The 17650-nt window shown below is 49.8% G+C and overlaps 1 protein-coding gene across 7 annotated transcripts in view; it reads left to right on the top strand.

Annotated features, from left to right (window-relative positions):
- Positions 1-15029, top strand: part of HIF1AN (hypoxia inducible factor 1 subunit alpha inhibitor) — a 38275-nt gene extending 23246 nt beyond the window's left edge. The window contains exons 9-11 of one of the 7 annotated variants that reach the window (XR_014228039.1): positions 6447-6583; positions 14137-14231; positions 14653-15029. Coding sequence is in view for 6 of the 7 variants with exons in the window: in XM_082310501.1 (XP_082166627.1) it covers positions 6447-6578 (132 nt within the window). In the remaining variant the exon portion in view is untranslated. Of the gene's footprint in view, positions 1-1845; positions 1978-5697; positions 5731-6262; positions 6584-7503; positions 7632-8823; positions 8966-10293; positions 10640-14136; positions 14232-14652 lie in introns of those variants that run through there. The other 6 variants (XM_082310501.1, XM_082310502.1, XM_082310503.1 and 3 more) reach the window with 6 other exon arrangements.
- The last annotated feature ends 2621 nt before the right edge of the window (positions 15030-17650 follow it).

Consider the following 17650-nt stretch of genomic DNA (forward strand, 5'->3'; position numbering starts at 1 on the left):
TGAGCAGGGCAGAGCTGCTGCTAGTGCCTGCTGATGTTGGTATTGCCTCCTGCATCCAAGAGGCTGCACAATTGTTGCTGGTTTATTAGATATTGCCCTGGGAAGGCACCATCAAACATTAGCCTTGCACCCTGGGCACAACCAGTCACTGCCCAATAGTTTCCAGACACTGGGGCAAAAATATCTGCCTGATGCTGGATGTGTCTGCAAGTGCCCACGCGCCACTGGGACAGCAAAAGAGCAGGGGTGGGTGGGCAAATTCCCACGGTAATCCCTGGCCTCAGGGTATGGCCCTGCATGAGGGTTACGATGAAAGGTGGTGGCTGTGGTGGGGCATGAAAGCCCCAGGATCTGACAGGTCAGGGCATGGCATTGCTTTTCAAATGCTTAAAGGCAGCTGAATAATCGGAGAGTGAGTGAGCAAGAGGGGAGCTGTCCTGTGGGTCCAAGAGAGGAGAGCTCAGACCCAAAGGGGCTGAGTTTTGAAGTGTCTGGGCTGTGATCAGGTTTGGGGACACCAATGCTGATGAAGATCGAGGTGTCTGAGGTAAGCAGAGCAACGAAAAAACCCTCCTAAGAGGAAGGCACAGATGGACGAAACCACCGCCTGCCCTCGTAACAAAGACGGCAAGAGAAGGGGTGAGGACCTGCACCTACAGGGGCGTGTGGCACTGACACAGGGGCGGTGTATGCGTGGGCACAGCCACGGGTGACCCGCAGCGGCGGGGCTGGCAGTCCCCGTCCCGGAGCTGCCGTGTGCTGCTGCGCTCTGGCCACAGCGTGGAGCCCGCGGTCCGTGCGGAGCTCGGCGGGGCTGCCCACGGGGGACGGGGCTGCCCACGGGGGACGGGGCTGCCCACGGGGGACGGGGCTGCCCACGGGCGGCGGGGGCTGCTGGGAGCCCTGGAGGGGGGATGCTCTCGGCCTGCAGCTGGGGACACCCAACTCAGATCCCCGGTGGCTGAGAGCCTTGGGGATGGCCCACGGGTGGTGGGTTGGCACAGCCCGGAGCACCCAGCTCCTGCCGCGGGTTGAGCTGGGGGAAATGGGCAGTGCTGTGGCAAGGTGCTCCTCACAGCAGAGCGAGAAACACGGCTGTGCAGACAGGGAAAGGTGAAGCAACAGCCCCATCCCCTGGGCTTTGGAGGGTTCCTGGGGGTCATGGGAAGACTTCGGGACCCCAGGGGCCAGAACTGCTGCAGGGGTTTCAAGCTGAGCTCTCAGGAGGGTCAAAAAACTCATTCTGAACTAAGGTCTCACAGGAGCAGCTTTCCCATGAAACTCCTCTCCCTTGGCACAGCATTCTGATGTGTCAGAGGCACCAGGTATGAACTTGAATCCAGTTTCAGTCTCAGCTTTGGAACCCAGATGCTAGACCTAGATTAGGCTTGTCTCTTCTATACCATACCTACAGGTGCTGGGGATGTACATGAGAACAGGTACCTACACTTGAACACTGGTGTTGCAGGATGGATGCTGACTGCTGTGCTAGGTGCTGTGCACTTACAAGCATATGACGCAAGTCATATTTTCATTGTGCCACATATGTTGTCCTAAACCAACACCATCCTGCTGAGGTCTGTGCGTACTCTAGTCACACTGCTGGGAGGAGATTTTGTGTATGTGAGAGCTAATGTTGGCTACTCGCATTTCCCTTAGTGTGTTTTTTTTTTCCCCCCACTACTATAAAACAAAAGAAAACTTCTCCCCTGTTTAATCTGCTTCTCTAGCAGGTAAATCAAGTCCAGGCCTGTTTTCCATGGCTCACATTGCTTTGTTTTTTTGCACCACTGGATGCTTTTCCATCTTTCCCAGCACTAGTAATAACACTGGGGTGCACTTTAGGCTTGGAAGAAGCTTTCAGGACCTCGCTGTACTCACAGCTGTTCATCAAACACCCCCAGCAGCCTCTGGACACATTGGGCTCAGCTGTGATGTCTGCCTGTCCAAAGGAAAGGAGAAAGGACAGATGACCCATGATGCCCCTTCCAGAGCGGAGGTGATGCTCTAGCTGCTGTGATCTCTGGCGCAGGGGGTTCTTGTTCTTCACCCTCTTCCACCACCAGTGGGGCTGGGACTGGGACTGCCCGATGTCTTCCCTGGGGCCCCTCCGAGTGGTCCCTGCCCGTTTTCCCCTGGTCCACACCCAAAGCAGCGAGCTGCCTGCCTTTTCCCCTTGCCCTTCCTCCCGGCAGGAGCGGGATCAACCCGTGCCTCGGCTCTCCGCCGGGAAGGGCGCGGGCGCTGCGGGGCCGGTGCGGGTGCGGGGGCTGCAATGTGCGCGCTGGACCCGCGAGGGCAGCACAACACCGCGGGAGAGGCGGGCTCTCCGCCGAGGTGGCCGCGGGCTGGTGACAAAAGGGACCCCGACTCTGGGCTCTTCACAGGCTGGGGGTTTTTCCAGGGCTGCTGCCTGGGAGGCTCAGAAGATGCTGCGGGAGAGGTCAGGCACGCTGCCTGCCTCGGGAAGGACCCGTCCCCATCCCCGCTTGGGACCGGGGCTCACCCCCGGCTTGCCCAGGGTCTATCCTGTACATCTGAGACTTAGGGTGATAGGAATGGGGCTGTGCCACAGGCCCAGATGCCAAGGGGATGGAACTGACAAACTAGCATCACACTGGTGTGCCCTCGCCCTGGGGCCTGTTGGAGCACTTCTGGGTCTGCCTTATGCTCGGCATCCCCCTCGCAGAGCAGGTCTGCCCCAGGAAACACATTGGAAGGGGGTCTGTTTTGGTGGTTTTCTCTGCGTCTGCATGCCAGGGCTCTGTACATGGCTCTCACAACCCTCACCAAGCATCACCTATGTTTCTCATGGCTCAAAGAAGCTTGAATGCCCTTTCCAGTGCACCTAAGATGGAGAGCATCCTGCCTCTGGCCAGGTGGTGCGGTCAGTGGCCGAGCTCATGCCTTCCTCCTCTCCCAGCAGAGGCAAAGCCCCTTGGAGAGAAACAAGACAGAGTCAAGGATCTGTTGAACTCCCCTGTGGAGCCATGCAGCTCTGGTTCCCCAGAGCTCCTGAGGCTTGGGGATACCAGAGGCTGCGGTGAGCTCTGACCTAGACTGCAAATACAAAGCCCCAAAATAAAGCAAGGTGGTGCTGTGAAGAGCTCATCCCCTTTTCCCTGCCAGTTATGTACTTTACCACCGCACCCAGGCCATGGGCCTGGGCCCAGCAGGTGCTCCCCAGCACCCATCGGGGCGAGCAGCGGAGGGCAGGGAGGGCCACTCTCCCTTCCTTCACGGGGGAGATGTGGAGGGAAGGTGCCACAGCACAGAATGCGCAGAAGAGGCCTTTGCTTCCACGAAGCACGGTATGGCAGCTGCAGTGAGTGACTCAGAGACCCAGACAGCACAGCCAGCCACCGCCATCCCAGACCTCTGGTCGCCAGGGCTGTGCTCCCAGCCCCTCTCTGCAGCCCCCTCCTTTTCCCTCCTTTCCAATCCTCTTGTACTGTTTTCTTGGCAAGGGTGATGGCTTTCAGCCCCTGCACCTCATGTGCCCTATTGATAGCTGGTAATTTATGTAAATCTCCTAATATATGGATTCTGGGATCAGGACGGAGGGTTTGTGTGTGAGATGAGATTAATATGTTTGCAGATTCCCTCTGCAAAGAGAGGGAGAGAGGCAGGCAGGGCCAGGACGTTCACCCTAGGTCTCTATTAGCACCTCTGCGTGCACCAGCCGTGCCCGGTCTCTGCCTCCCTGTGGCCAGCGGTGCAGGGAACTCTCCCTGCTTTGGCCACCCTAGTCACCCACAGCCAGCCTTGCTGGCCAGCCGCCCCAGAGAGAGCCCATTTCTGGGAGGCCGCAAAACGCCTGGTAGCGGCTTCCGTCTCTGTCTGCTCCCCCGAAGTTTCAGCATCTCCGGAAGGTGGCCGGGATGAGCTGTGACAGAGGCTGCTGCCGTTGCAGGATCGTGTGGCCCCCTGGAAGTGCTGGAAAACTGCGGCTCAGCTTTATTCTCGCTGTGACAGTTCAGGGCAGCAGAGGCTGCTTGTAGCCGCTGGCCTCTTGGGGCAGCTGGGGCTCGGGCTCTCCTGGTCCAGGTCAAAATCAGGGACGGTGTGGTGTAAGGAGCAGGGCACAGGCTGGGGGGACCAGCGTGCCAGTGGGGTGGCAGGGCACGGGGCCCTGGGCAGGGGGAAGACGGTGACCCCAGTGCCTGGCTTGGTGTTCACTCACTGGGCTGACGTGACAGGCCGAGGCTGAAGGATGGGCAGGGGTATGCCACGTGCCCCTGTCCTGTCTGGGGACTGCAGTCCCCGAGGCGAGAGGCGCTACATCTACACCCAGCCCTGTCCTGGGGCTGCGTGCCTTATCTGTGCACATCTCCCAGCCCAGCACCTGCGCTTGGGTGCCTGGGCTCAGCGTGGTGCTGTGCCGGTGGGTCGGATGGGGAGGCAGAGCCCACTGAGGCACGCTGGGGTGGGTCTGAGCGGAGCTGGGGAGCAGGCGGTGGGGAAGGGAGCCTCCCTCTGATTCAGATGTTCCCAAGGAGTGTCTGTTCCACACCTGACATTTAGAAACCAGGAATCCTGCTGATGGATAGTATTTGATGTGGTGGAGTATATTTCACACTGTGTCATTTATCCTGGTGCTGCCTCATGTGAAATGTCAGCTGTCCAAGAGCTTTTCTGATCGCTCTTTGAAGTACTGGTTTCTGATAAACTCGTAAGAAGGATGCTTTTTCCCCCCCAGGTCAGGGACCAGGAGCGGCAACAACTTTTCTCCTCTCTGCGCAGGCTCCCTCGGTAGGACCTGCCAGCTCAGCCCCATGTACTGAGGGGTGCAGTGGGGGTCCTGCTGCCCTCCTTTCCCCTGGTGCACCCCTGCTCCTTTTTGGGACCGTACAAACCCCTTTCTCCCACCAGACCTCTCTCTGACAGCACCCTGTCTCATGCTCCCTCTCCCTGCCTGCATCTGGATTTGTTCCCAACACCCTTTTTAGCCTTTGGAAGAATATTTCTAACTCTCCTGGGGTTTCTGCTTTTGACAATGGAAATCTATTGTGTTTTATGTGCCTGGAAAATGAATTTCCATGTCAGAAGAGGAGAGCAATTATCACAAGCAAGAGAGATCAAATTGGGTCTTTAAAAAGAAAATAAAGTTCAGATCTTATCTGATTAATGAGATTTCTTCCAAACCTTAACAAATCTTAATTACAGTGACTCTGCTGGAAGGGATGAGGTAAAGCTAGGATTGGGGGCTATCTAAACAGAACCGCTCTCTTCCGAGGTAGAGTACATCCCTGCATGAAAGCAGCAGGGACAGCCATTGAGTGCGGAAAGCTGCTCAGCTGGAAACCAGCGAGGCAGGATTCTCCATGGAGCCTGAGCAGCTCCTTCCCCAAAGGCCCGCGGCGCTGGGGGAGAGCCCCGCCGGCCCCGACCGGCAGCAAGCCCGCTGCCTCGCTCTGTCCCAGATCCTGGTATCGATTTTCTTCAGACCCCTCATTGCTGCTACAAATTTTTCACCCTTTTTTTTTTTCTTTCTGTAATAAGAATGATTGTTCAGTTGTAGAGAATTTTTATTCTCACTTTCCTGATTTTTTTAAAATAAGCTGGGGGTCGCAAAATTGTTTATTCATTTTATGCTCACAAAACACTTTCAGATGATTTTATTGGATTGCCTGTGTAACACAGGCCAGAGATTGTCCCCCTGTTACTCCTTTATTGAATACAATAACTTTCTTCCAGAAAGAATACGAGTCGTGAGCCGAAGATGTTGAGAAAGGGAGACTCCAGTGCTTCCCGTAACAGCCTGCTCTAATGGTTAATCACCCTGACTTCCTCAGACAAAGTAAAACAAAATAGAAAAGGTCCAGTACTTTATTTTTAATTGGGACTTGTCTGGCTTCAGCATTTATCCATTGGCTCTTGTTATAGCTTTCTCTGGCAGATTAAAGAGTTTTTTAGTACCTGATGTTTCTTCCCTAGGAAGAAATTTATACGTGGGAAGCAAGTCACCTCTTGATCTTTTTAATAAACTAAACAAATGGCTCCCTTCAAATCCTTGGTGTAGTATGTTTTTCCCCCAGTTTTGGGTAATGTTTGGGGCTCTTCAGTCCTGTCACCAGAAAAAAAAGCTGAGAAGAAAAGAGCAGGAAGCAGAAATAAGTCCAAACCCCTGGAAAATCAGACAGCCAAACCCTCCCTCCCCTTTGTCTGTATGAATACATTGTTTCCCTTCCCATTGTCTTTGGAAAAATTTGGGAAAATATCACTCGCCTGAAAGATATTTTCTCAATCTCTATGATTTCAGATTAATTATTAACAGCTATTGCCAGAGATGGAACCGACTGTCAGCATTTGAGTGAGGGGTAAAAATGACAACAGATCGGTGTATTTAAGCACACGAAGATTTTCAGGGTATCAGTGGGAATTACAGGACGGGTTGCGGAGTGCTCGAGCATCTCCTCTCGTTCTGTTGTGCTGCTCCGGCGCAGAGCCCGGCTGAGGCGGCGAGCGAATGGGCCCCGATGGGAGTTTGTTCTCCGGTCGGCTCTGGGAATGAGGCAGCCCGAGAAGCTGAAGTCGTGCGAGAGAACCAGTCGCAGCAGGATCGAAGAGGAAAATAAAGCAGGTACCAACAATGCACACGCATCCTCTAAAAACTTTCTGCTGTTGGACTGCTAGGATCTGTACTTAGTGTTTCCAGCTTAAACTGCTAGGCACAAATTTTGCTTGTGTCCCTGATTTATTCACCAAGATTTCACCTTCTCTTCCCAGTCCCACAAAGTTTCAAAATGTGTGAATAATTTAAATTATTTTTGCCTCATTTCCACTGTCAGATATGATTCTCATCTGCCTGTCTTGTTTGCCTGATTTATGAAGGTTTGGGGTTTTTAGGCATCGCCTCCATTTTTACTAAGGGAGAGAATTTTTTTATCATGATAAATTTTGTTATTTTACTGCCAGCTTTCTCCTCAAGGCCCTGATTTGGTGAAGCCCTTCTGCAGTTATTCCACTTTAGGCATATGCTTAAATCTTCTCAGAAGAAATGGTCTTGAGCACAGAATTAAAATTAAATATTTTCCTAAATCGAGAGTCAAATCTTCAGCAAATATCCCAACTTGCCCTGCTCCTAGCTGTGATTACATTTCCAACCTTTCATTTCTTTCAGGACACTGGGAGAGGAAAAAACACAAATACATTTAGAGAGAACTGTTGTTTTCCTTCCATTTCTTTACACTTTGCAACGAAAGCTGCTTTTTGCATTTAAAAAAGGACACCTCTTCCCTAGTATTAACAAAGTTAACTGTTCAAAAATCAAAGAGCAAGCCCTCAAACCAGCGAGATTATAAAAATAACATAGTTGGGATTCTTGTACTGGCTTTCTGTTTTAAGAGGATGCGTGTGTCACATTTTCAAGCCATTCTCTGCATTGTCCAAGTTTAGAAAGTTGCTTTTTAATTGAAGGCTGAATTCCTGATCCTAACATGTGCCCTTTTTCTTCCTGTGCCTCCTTATTCTCCAAACTCCACGTACTGTTTTAGCTGGAAGGATCTCATTTCTGCCTGTGATACTGCTCTCTCAAGGCAATGCCATTGGGTTAGAAGCAGGCAACCAGGCACCGAAGCTCACCAAGCCAGTGGGAATCTACAAGCAGAGCCTGGCTTGACCGTGCTGACTCTTCAAAAATCATGGGCTTGATCCCCATTCACCTTTCACAGTTGCAAAACTGGCTTAAAAATCACCATGTTAAAAAAAAAAAAAAAGGAATTAGCAAGTGGCTTCTTTTCTGATGCCATTGTGTTGTGGAACAGCAGGCCAGCTTTCAAGCTTTTTGCTGCATCCACAACAAATAGTTATTTCTTAAGAAAAAGGATTAAAAAAGTCTGCTCAGAGCTTTGCATATAATCCTATGACTCCAGGACCCAAGGCTTTGAGTAATATCAAAATCGAAATAAATTCTCCCTGTGAGAATCATAAGAATCTGCCAAATTAGTTCACAGGGGTAAACAAACAGCCAAATATTAGTATTCCACACTAAGAGCTAAATCCTATAAGTGGGGCCAGGGTTGCACATGGATTATCCTTTTATAGTTCAGGCATGGATTTACCAAGGGGATTATAGGCCTTCCCCTCCCCACCCTCCCCTCCACCCCTGGTGTTGCCCGGTGCTGCACACTCCCACCACACCGCACAGTTCCTTCCGCCACCCCAACACCCTTCCCCGGGCACGGGGCTGAATCTGCCCCCTCGCTCCTCCGCCCCGAGCACCCTGGGAGTAGGGGCAAATGGTCACCCCCGTGTTCAGGATGACAAAAGCAGGACCGTGAGTGATGGAGAGGTCGGTGGGTTCCAGGTCCTGAACGGGTGCAGCATCCCTGGGGGATGGGGGATTAGTCCCCAGATGTCCTGACCTCCTTTCTTCCTGCCACTACTTTTGTATTGCCCAACACCGTTTCCTGAACAGGGATAACGACAATTCAAGCTGACACCCTGCTTCAGTTTTCCTTCCCTACTGGTCTGATATTGCACTCCTGATGGCTTGTCACTCTTAATATCCTGCACACTTCCACCGAGTCCCTCAGAGCATCAGAAGGCTTTCATTGCGCCCAGGGTACTTTGCATGATGCAGAGGTGCCACATACTTATAGAGTTGATAGACTTATTCCCTCCTTGACTCTCTTTCCCTACTGTATGCGCATATATATACCTATCTATCTGTCTGCATGTGCATGTATAATCACACACACACATTTTATTATCAAAGTAAACATAGCTATTTTTAACTGGATTTTTGCTGCTCTTTTCAGGCAGAAACAATTCTGCAACATCACTTGGTTGCTCTGATCCTTTTATTTGTGTATTTTACAGATTATTACTATTATATAAAAGTGCCCAGTGCTTTACAAGACACAAGATACAGATAATCTCTGTCGTGAAGAGTGCGCAATCTAAACAAAACAGACAACGTAGACAGGGCTCCTTGAGAAGCACAGAGGAGTGAAGATTAGTCTTGTTTCATTTTTATAAATGTATTGCTAACATTATTGGAGAAGAAATAGACATGTTTTCTTCTTCTTCCCCTTCTATCCTCCCATTTAATAATATTTCCCTCTCATTCGCGCAATAGAGTTATGATGTAACATGAAATAAAGCCTGGTTTAGGCTGCTGGCCCCGATTCAATAGCCCTGAATCCCATTCTTGCTCCTGAGCGCTCACGTGCTTACGATTTCTCTGGATTGGTGCCTTAGATCATGCAGTCTATTGACAGCTGCCCTTTCGCTTACAAATGAAACCACCCCTAAATCAATAAGAAAAAAACCTTATTCTCCTCACCTGTTTAATGCCATGGCTGTGGGTTGCTGTAAGATTTGCGAACAAGTTGATGTCTACAGAGAAAGCCATAAGAAAAAGAACACCTTCCCTACCAAAGGGAGCGGGTGTTCTGCGTTTACATACAAATCACCTTCTGGGGCTTTTGTTGGTTGGCTCTAGAAATTTGCTGGGTGGATTGACAAGCAGGGGCTATTGTCTGGTGTACTTCTGCCTGATGCAGAGCCCCATCATTTTAAATGGACGCTCACAGCTTGACCACAGTTTTCAGCAAGATATATTTTGGAAAGAATCTGCATTTGGATAATGAGCATTTCTCAAATCACTTTTATGATTCCTTTTTTTTTTAAAAAAAACCAAAAGGTCGTTTCTTGTCTCCTTCCTCCATACCATACTTACCTCCCATCCTAATGGTTTTAAGGATTTGGGGGTTGTAAGGGCAATAGAATTCTGTGATACAGAGGAAACCATTTACATGGTCCTGTACAAAGGCAGTAGAATAGGGGTTAAAGTCAATGCCTAACCAAATCAAGTGCAAGTCCCCTGGACTGGCAGAATTGTCTGGCTGCAGGGGGCTCACCTGGCACTTGGCTGACAGATTTAATGGCGTTTCCTTGCTACGTGACCCAGGTCCAAGTCACTAAATGAGTCCTATGGCTCAGACTCCTAGCTGGAAGACAGAGATTCCTTGTGAAGTTAGGGAAGTTCATGTACACAGAAGAAAAGCAACTAGCAGTTGAGATGCTTGGCACATGTTTCTCATCTCGGCAGACTTAACTGCTCAGACTTCACTGCCTTCATCTTCCTGGATACAGTGTGTGTAGGGACCTCTCCCATGGGCATCAGTCACAGAGGTTTGGAGAAGAGGGCTGGCTGGGAAAAGTGCTAGGGGAGCCACCACAGGTATCCCTAGGTGAGAGCAGGACACTTCAGGAAGGTACACTGGAAAATGCAGAGATGAAGCTGGGATGTTCCCATTTGATCTCCCCTTCCTGTTTTCTCTGGAGGTGATACAGCCTGGAAAGATGCAAGTGTGGCGACATGGGAGATCTCAGCCAGAGCATGATATGGGAAAGGTGAGCCTTCATTCATAGGTGGGCACCCATCAATTCACATATGCAGGCATCGTCAAGACAAGTGTGCCCCAAACCCGCTTTCACATGACTTGTGATGCCCAACGGAAGCCTTCATGCCAGTGCCCCAGCCTTGCCATGCAGAACCACTGGCTTGCCCACACCTTGCGCAGCTGCTTGTCTCGTGGCAGGCCTGGGATGAACTATTTCTGCTGATGGTGTCCCTGGTGGAGTGGGATAACGTGGGATTCCCTTCCAAGTCAGGATCTGGGTTTTGTCTCATGACCCTTCCCCAGCACGACATGAGGAGGCTCCCAGCGCTGGCTGGGGGAGGCGTGAATGCTGGCCATAACTGTGGCTCTGCAGCTGACTTGCAGGGTGGCCTTGGTCCGGCCACTTACCCCTCTCTGTGCCCTCTGCTCTTTCACTTTTGTTGTCTGCCCTGTTGGTCAGCATTTTGGGGCAGGCAAGTCCTCTTCTTTGGCCATCCACAGTGCTTGGTTGCTACTGAAACAACTAGCAGCACATCTGCGGCACAAGTTCCCCTCCCTCCTCCTCCAACCGGAGCGGCAACAGGTCACATTGCTGGCATGCCATGGCCATGATTCAAACCCTACTGATGACCCACATTTGCTTCTGCACCCAAGTTGTGTGTCCTGCATCAGACCAGCCACTTCGACAGGAGGTTTTGGCTACTGCCCCGGCAAATTAGATCTCAGACTCTGTAGGTCTGATGCTGAAATCGGGACCTTCTCCCTGGAGGGTGTCTAAGCTGTCATGGCTAACCCAGCCGCCTGTTGTTTTTGCCCATGCACAGTTTCATTACCAGCACATTCTTCTTCTGAAACTGATACATCAGTTTTAATTAGTTAGGTTTTCTCTTTCTATCTAGAGGAGCCTCCTGCCTTCAAAGACAAACTTTCAAACATTAACTCTTCTAAATGTTTCCCCCTACATGTGAACCTCTCCCCATCCTGCCTTGTAAATTATGTGCAGTCCTTTACTTCTAGCAGGCAGGTACTTAATGTGATAAATTCAGGTTAGTGTCTCCTTAAGTGTATGTATGTGTGTGTGTATCTGTGTGTGTACAGAAGGAGCAAAATAAAGTTGTATCAAGACATAAATTACTGCTCCAGCATCATAAATTACCAAGGGAAAGCTCCATTTTTGGACTTTTCTTTCAACTAAATGAGATAATTAATGTTAGAGGAAAAAAAATGGGGGAGACTTTCCCCCTCCCTGGAACCCTTTGCCTTGATGTTTGGCTATGAAACTTCAAGGTTGCAGTGGGGGGGAGATCTCAGTTCTGGAGCAGGGGGAAACAGCAAAGGAGCCAGGGATCTGGGAGGGTGGGGGTCAGGGGGACGGGTGAGTGTTTTCATTTTGCCAGGGCTGTGGGAGCGACTCTAATGCGGGCTGTGACCCTATTTAATAAAACGCCTAGGAAAGCAAGGGGCCAGGAGGGGGGGCGAGAGGGAGACGCAGTGGCTGGGGCTGGCAGGAGACTGTCATGAGATGAAAGTGGCCCTTCGTCCATTCCTTTCCTCCCTCTCCACTGTCAGCACTTTTTAATGTCAAACAGTGCGAGTGGTCAGTGGGGCTAGTTTCTGTCTCCACACACGAATTTTTTGCACTTTCCCCAGAACCGCAGCCAGATGAATTCACTGCCTGGGAGTGACTAGGAACAGTGCGGGTGGCCCTGCAGGCATCCTTTTCACCAGGACCTTGAGTGGAACTTTTTCTCAGGACTTTCTCTGACGCAAAAGCTTGTCAGGGAATGTCTCTTTCCTGCCCTGCCATCCTCAAAGCTGGTCTAAAGCTGGTCTTTCTTACACAAGCTGCCACTGAGACCAGCGTGGGCATCACACCATGAATACTGTCCACACGATAATCTGGTCCCTGCACATTGGATTGAAACTTAGGGAACTTGAGTGTCTCTGTGGTCCCTGCCACCAATCTGTTGGGGCACACTGGTTCATCCATCACACAGTGCCTCAGTTTCCCTGCCTTTAAAATGGGGGTAATGATGATTACTTCATTTGTGATGAACTTTATGATGTATGAAAAATGAAAGGTAAGAAACTGTTGCCTTTATCAGTTGTGGTAATCTGTAGGCGAGCTAGTACCATACAGCCCAAAAATGCCCCTTAGCAAGGTGGCTGGCCATGCTGGGACCATGGCCATAGGGGTAGGTGACCCTGGAGCAGCAAGTAGTGGTAAGTGTTGCCACGGGGTCACTGCACATGTGGCAACAAGTTCTGCACATCTCTGCTGTGGCTGTGGACCTCGCTTGGCATGGGCATGCTGCACCGGCTGCGCACAGCTGCAGCGTGCTCTGTGCAGGCACCCACGTGTGGGTCTAACTTGCACGTGTGGGTAGCACCAGGTCCTACTGTCAGTGTGTCTTCTGTGCAGCACCATGTACCCCTCGTGCTGTATGTGAACTACCTTAGGGGGGTCCTGGGTGTGTGTGTCTGTGGGTGTTATGTACTGGCTGGTGGCAGCCACTCTCAGCTGAAGAACGGCTGAAGTTTTGATATCAGCATCCCTTGTAAAAGCAGCATCAGGCACCCGCTTTCCTATGCTCCAGACGAGCACAGCCATGTACCCCTCAGCACAAGAGCCAGCACAAGAGCCAGCACAAGAGCCAGTGTGTCACACACGTGCTCTGGTGCGTGCAGGCAGTCTTAGGATCACTCCAGAAGATAAGGAGACCCAGGTTTGGGCTTCACTCCTCTTTTCTGATGCAGACTTCCTACATGGCCTTAGGACCTAGCCCAGCCCTGGTTCCTCTCCTTTTCCCAAACCTGGCCTGGAGGGCATAGTACCAGACTATCACAGCAGTGTTGAGAGAGTAAATATTTCCTACACCGGGAGATGCTACAGGTAAGCATCTATATGGTACCAGAAATGGTGACAGTGGTTCCATGTGTTTGGGATGGGTTGGTAGGGCGTGGAAACTGGCAGGAGGTATGCGGACACTGCTGTTTTCCACATAGCCTGTGTGGCCTCACCTGGTAAACCTGTGTGCTGAGCCATGGTGAGGGACTCTGGGTTTGGGTTCGTTTTTGATTGCCCCATGGTATTTCAGAAGGCCCAGAGGGGCTTAGTCCTCACGGGTGAAGACAATTCATCTTTGCAGTGGAGCTGGGCCACAAGACCCCCAAGAAAAGTGATTTCTGCAGCTTAGCTGTTGGGAGCTACCTGATTAAACTGTGGTAAGCTGATTGCTTATGGTCATGAGCCTGAGCTGTGCTGTGTCCTGCAGTTGCAGATGAGGATATGTTTTGACACTGATGAAACTGAAAACGTCACCTTTTTGTAAGTTTAAGCTCAGGTACCCCAGCCTAAGCCATTGCACTGTCTGTCATTTGTCCTTTTCCTCACCACAATAGTGTTTAACCTACCTGTCAATGTCAACTGTACTTGACACAAGGACAGAGCCCACCGAACTATTCTGAGCCTATGAAATGTGTCAAAATTAATGATGGGGTAAAGAAGAGAGGTTCACATTAGTGCCAACAATGGACTACTCTGCTTGTCTTCTCTGCTGGCCAGCCAGCACCTCCATGCCCAGTGGCTAAACAGCACATGGCTTGGAGCCAGTGACAGCACGTAAGCTGAGGGTCCTTCTGGGGCAACAGGAGGCACTGGAGCAGAGGTTGTCCACTGTGGTTATTGCAGTGGGAGGGTAAAGGAATCAGGACACAAAGCCATCAGAAACCAGGTTTCACTAGTTCTGCTGATCCCAAGACTTCTTTGTCTTCCCTTTTTTAGGTCTATGGAAAATCCTGCGTCTGCTCTCTGGCCTAGCCATGGGGTTTGCTTCAACGAGACAACATAAAGCTGCAAATCATTTTCTACCTGGAAAGGTGCAGCTGGGAGGAAGGAGATGGGAGGGAGGGGAAGGGTCTGAGCTGGGCACCTCTTTGTCCCTGGTGTGGGGTGCCTGTGGGGGGGGCACACCTGCACATACCAGGGGTGGTTTGGGGTGGTCAGAGGTCCATGTGTGTGTGCGCCTGGGTGGGAGCATTGCCACCTTGGCCGTGCTGTGCTGGTGCGGGGCACGGGCCAAGAGGATGCTGCTTGTTTCCCGGGGGTGTGGTGTGCGTGGGGCGGGGGGAGCTGGGCTGCCTCTCTGCAGCCGGTGGGTGCGCGTTGTGCTGTTTCACAGCAGTGTGTGTTTGGTGAGGAGCTTTGGCTGTCTTAAGCACCTTTCGAATACATTGGGCACAGCTCATTGAATCCTTTAACAATCCGGCTCCTGTCTCCTCTCCCCCCTCTTCCCTACAGCCAGCGCCTTTTTTCAAGAAACAGCAACGATGCAGGATCCCTCCCGCCTGCACCCCACACTCCTGGGGGCTCTGACCCCATCCCTCCGGCCCAGGGACTGTCCCCCCTTGCCACCTCATTTCACAGAGCCACCTCTGAAAAGAGGATTTTGTTGCTGGCAAAAGGTTCCTTGCTGGTGAGGATTTTCCAGAACTCAGCAATTCCCAGGCCCTACCCCTGCATGGAGAGAGCGAGTTAATGGGCCATTAACCAGAGGAAGGGGAACTCTCCAGTGGCTGCAAGCAACAATAACAACAAAACAACCCAAAAACAACAAAGCATACCCAAGAAAAATGCACCAAACATCAGGAGGAGTTTCAGGGAGAGGAGGGAAAAAAAAAAGCGCAAATCCAGAGAGATGTGATTGTAAAACCTTGGTTAAAAAACAAAGCCTTGGTAAAGTAATTGCCTTCTCTGGTGAAGAGGAAAGGGGTTTAGACTTGACTCACACAGCCGCAACAGCTCCTCTTCCCCCTGCCCTCGCCAGCCCTGTCCCAAAACACTCGCTCCCGAACTGGGGACACAGCAGGAGGACAGTGAGGGATGGCGCCTTGGGACCCCAGCATCTGTGCCCAGGGTAGTGGCCCAGCTCTGGGAAAGGTAAGAGGGTATGTAGGAAGGTGAGGGAAGGAGCGGATACAGGCTCAGGAAGGAAGGTAGTCGGGGAGAGGGTCCTCTGGGGAATGCATGGGTATATTAGGGCTTGGGGCATGTGATACTGGGTGAGCAGGGGTGCTGAGTGTGTGCAGACAGCAGCTATCCAGGGAGGCAATGAAGTGCAGGGGTTTGAAAATGAAGCAATGCAGGAGCAGGCTAGCTAGTGTCAATGGCTTGTAAATCTTTAATGGCCTACCCATTTAGTTGAGCTGTGCACCCAATATAATAAAGCTCTTTGGGCAGGGAATGAGCACCCACTTGGGAATTAGATCTGTGCTGAAGCACTTGCCTCAATAGTGGGTGCTGAAGCACTTGCCTCAATAGCGGGTGCGGGGAGCAGCTCTTTTGCAGTACAACTGACTGGAGAGTGCCTTGCACAGGAGAGCCCCACAGTGTCTGCAACCTCCCAGCGCTGCTGCAATACAAACAATGCAAATCATTCTTTCCAGAACTGCATCCACACTTCCACTGTTCTCATTGCAAATTCACTTGCTTTGCTCTCCAGCTAAATACTTTGCACCTGGAAACATGCACTTGAATGTCATTTTGGTGGGGCTGCTGGTTGGAAATCAATATTAATTTACTTGTGCGTGTAAATACAGAAACGTATTTATAAGTTTCAGATCAGTTGCAAACACATGCAAATTCTGTACATAAATTCTCACTCATTTATGTAATCTGTTCAGTAATATCATTAAAGAGAGCACATCTACTGCCTGACTAGAGTTACATTTGCAATGCGCTGAGATCAGCTGTGACTATTCACTTATCACACTCCCTTGCCCATGCAGCTCCCAGCAGCGGGTGATGCTCTGGCTCCAGGTATCTTCTGCTCTTTTCCTGTGACGCACTGTTCCTTTTTTTAAGGTTTGTTTGGGCTTTTTTCGTCTTTTGAGCACAAGTAGGTTTGGCTCAGGATTTGGGGAAATCTGTGGTTTGTGGCATAGGGAGGGATACTGTGGTTTCTTTTGTACTAAACACCTGCTGCAAAGTCACCTGTGACTGCAAATGCTTGATATCATAGTTGGTCTCCTTCAGTCTTGTGTCCCTCCAGCTACAGATCACAAGAAGAGTAGGAAATATTTACAATTTTACAAAAAAGAAACATGGTCAAGCAAGACATCATTAAAATACACTCTTAACAAGACGTGGTGTGTGTATTTCTCAGAGTTGTCATTTGAGAACTGCCTACTAAATTACTGCTCAGAGAAGTAACTCTGAGTGAAAGGAAAAATCGTCTGGTTAAACATATTGTATGTCAGTGCTGAGAAAATCATTAACATATATATGCTGTAGAGAAGAGATTTCATCAGCTAAAGTCTATCAATAAAGATATACCACATTTTTATGGTGCTGGAATTAAAGAGACCTGATAGAAAAATACCACACTCATTTTATTAAAAAATATGATCTTGTCAAAGCTGTTTCCTTTCCAGGACAAATGAAACTCAGCCATATCAATATTACTGATTTTAAATTGTCATTTTTAAGTTCAATGCTTTATTATTTGTAATTATTTAATAATTCCAGCAGATGTGAATTGGTCAAACCCTTGATTTCTTGGTAAGCCATTTTGACTATTGACAATACTACGAAAGCAATCCTGAAAAAAGGCACTGAATTTTGTAGGCACAATAAAATATTCCTTAGTAGTGCCACTTTTCACACCAAAATGTTTCTGAAGAAGGCTTTCAGTTCAATGAATAGGCCTGCGTTTAACGTTGTAAAATGAAGCACACAGGAATGAAGATTCTTCCTTGTATGTACCTAAGGTGGAAGAAAGTATCGACTGTGTTGGTAATATATGGTTATAACAGCTGACAGTTTTACCCCAAGGCAGAATTAAGGCTAAATATTCACTTTTGGCATTTTTATTTCCTGTTGCATAGGAGTCCACATTGCATGAACATGAATTTTTGCATTTGTTTCCTATACCATTTTAAAAAAGGAAAAATGAAACAAAGACGAACAGAACAAATAAAACTCAAGAGAAAATGTGTGTTGACGGTGGCTGATTGCAAAAAAAGGGACTAACAGCTTCAACCAGCCTATAATAGGTCCAGATAGTCAAGGATGTACGTACGTTAAAATATTGTGGGTAATTACTTAGCCCAAGGAGAGGTACCGACCCACCATGCTTACAGAAAGCTGGAGTTCCCTCTGCTAAACGTGGTAGCTTCAAGATTGAGTTCATGATAATGTGTCTCTATATAGGGCATACTGGTATTAAAATAACTGTCTTGCAGATATGTTTTATTGTGTGGCGGATACACGAGATCTTTGTTGCGTACATGCTGGCTCA

This window comes from Platalea leucorodia (genome assembly GCF_965183815.1).
Source record: "Platalea leucorodia genome assembly, chromosome: 4".
Classification (NCBI taxonomy): Eukaryota; Metazoa; Chordata; class Aves; order Pelecaniformes; family Threskiornithidae; genus Platalea; species Platalea leucorodia.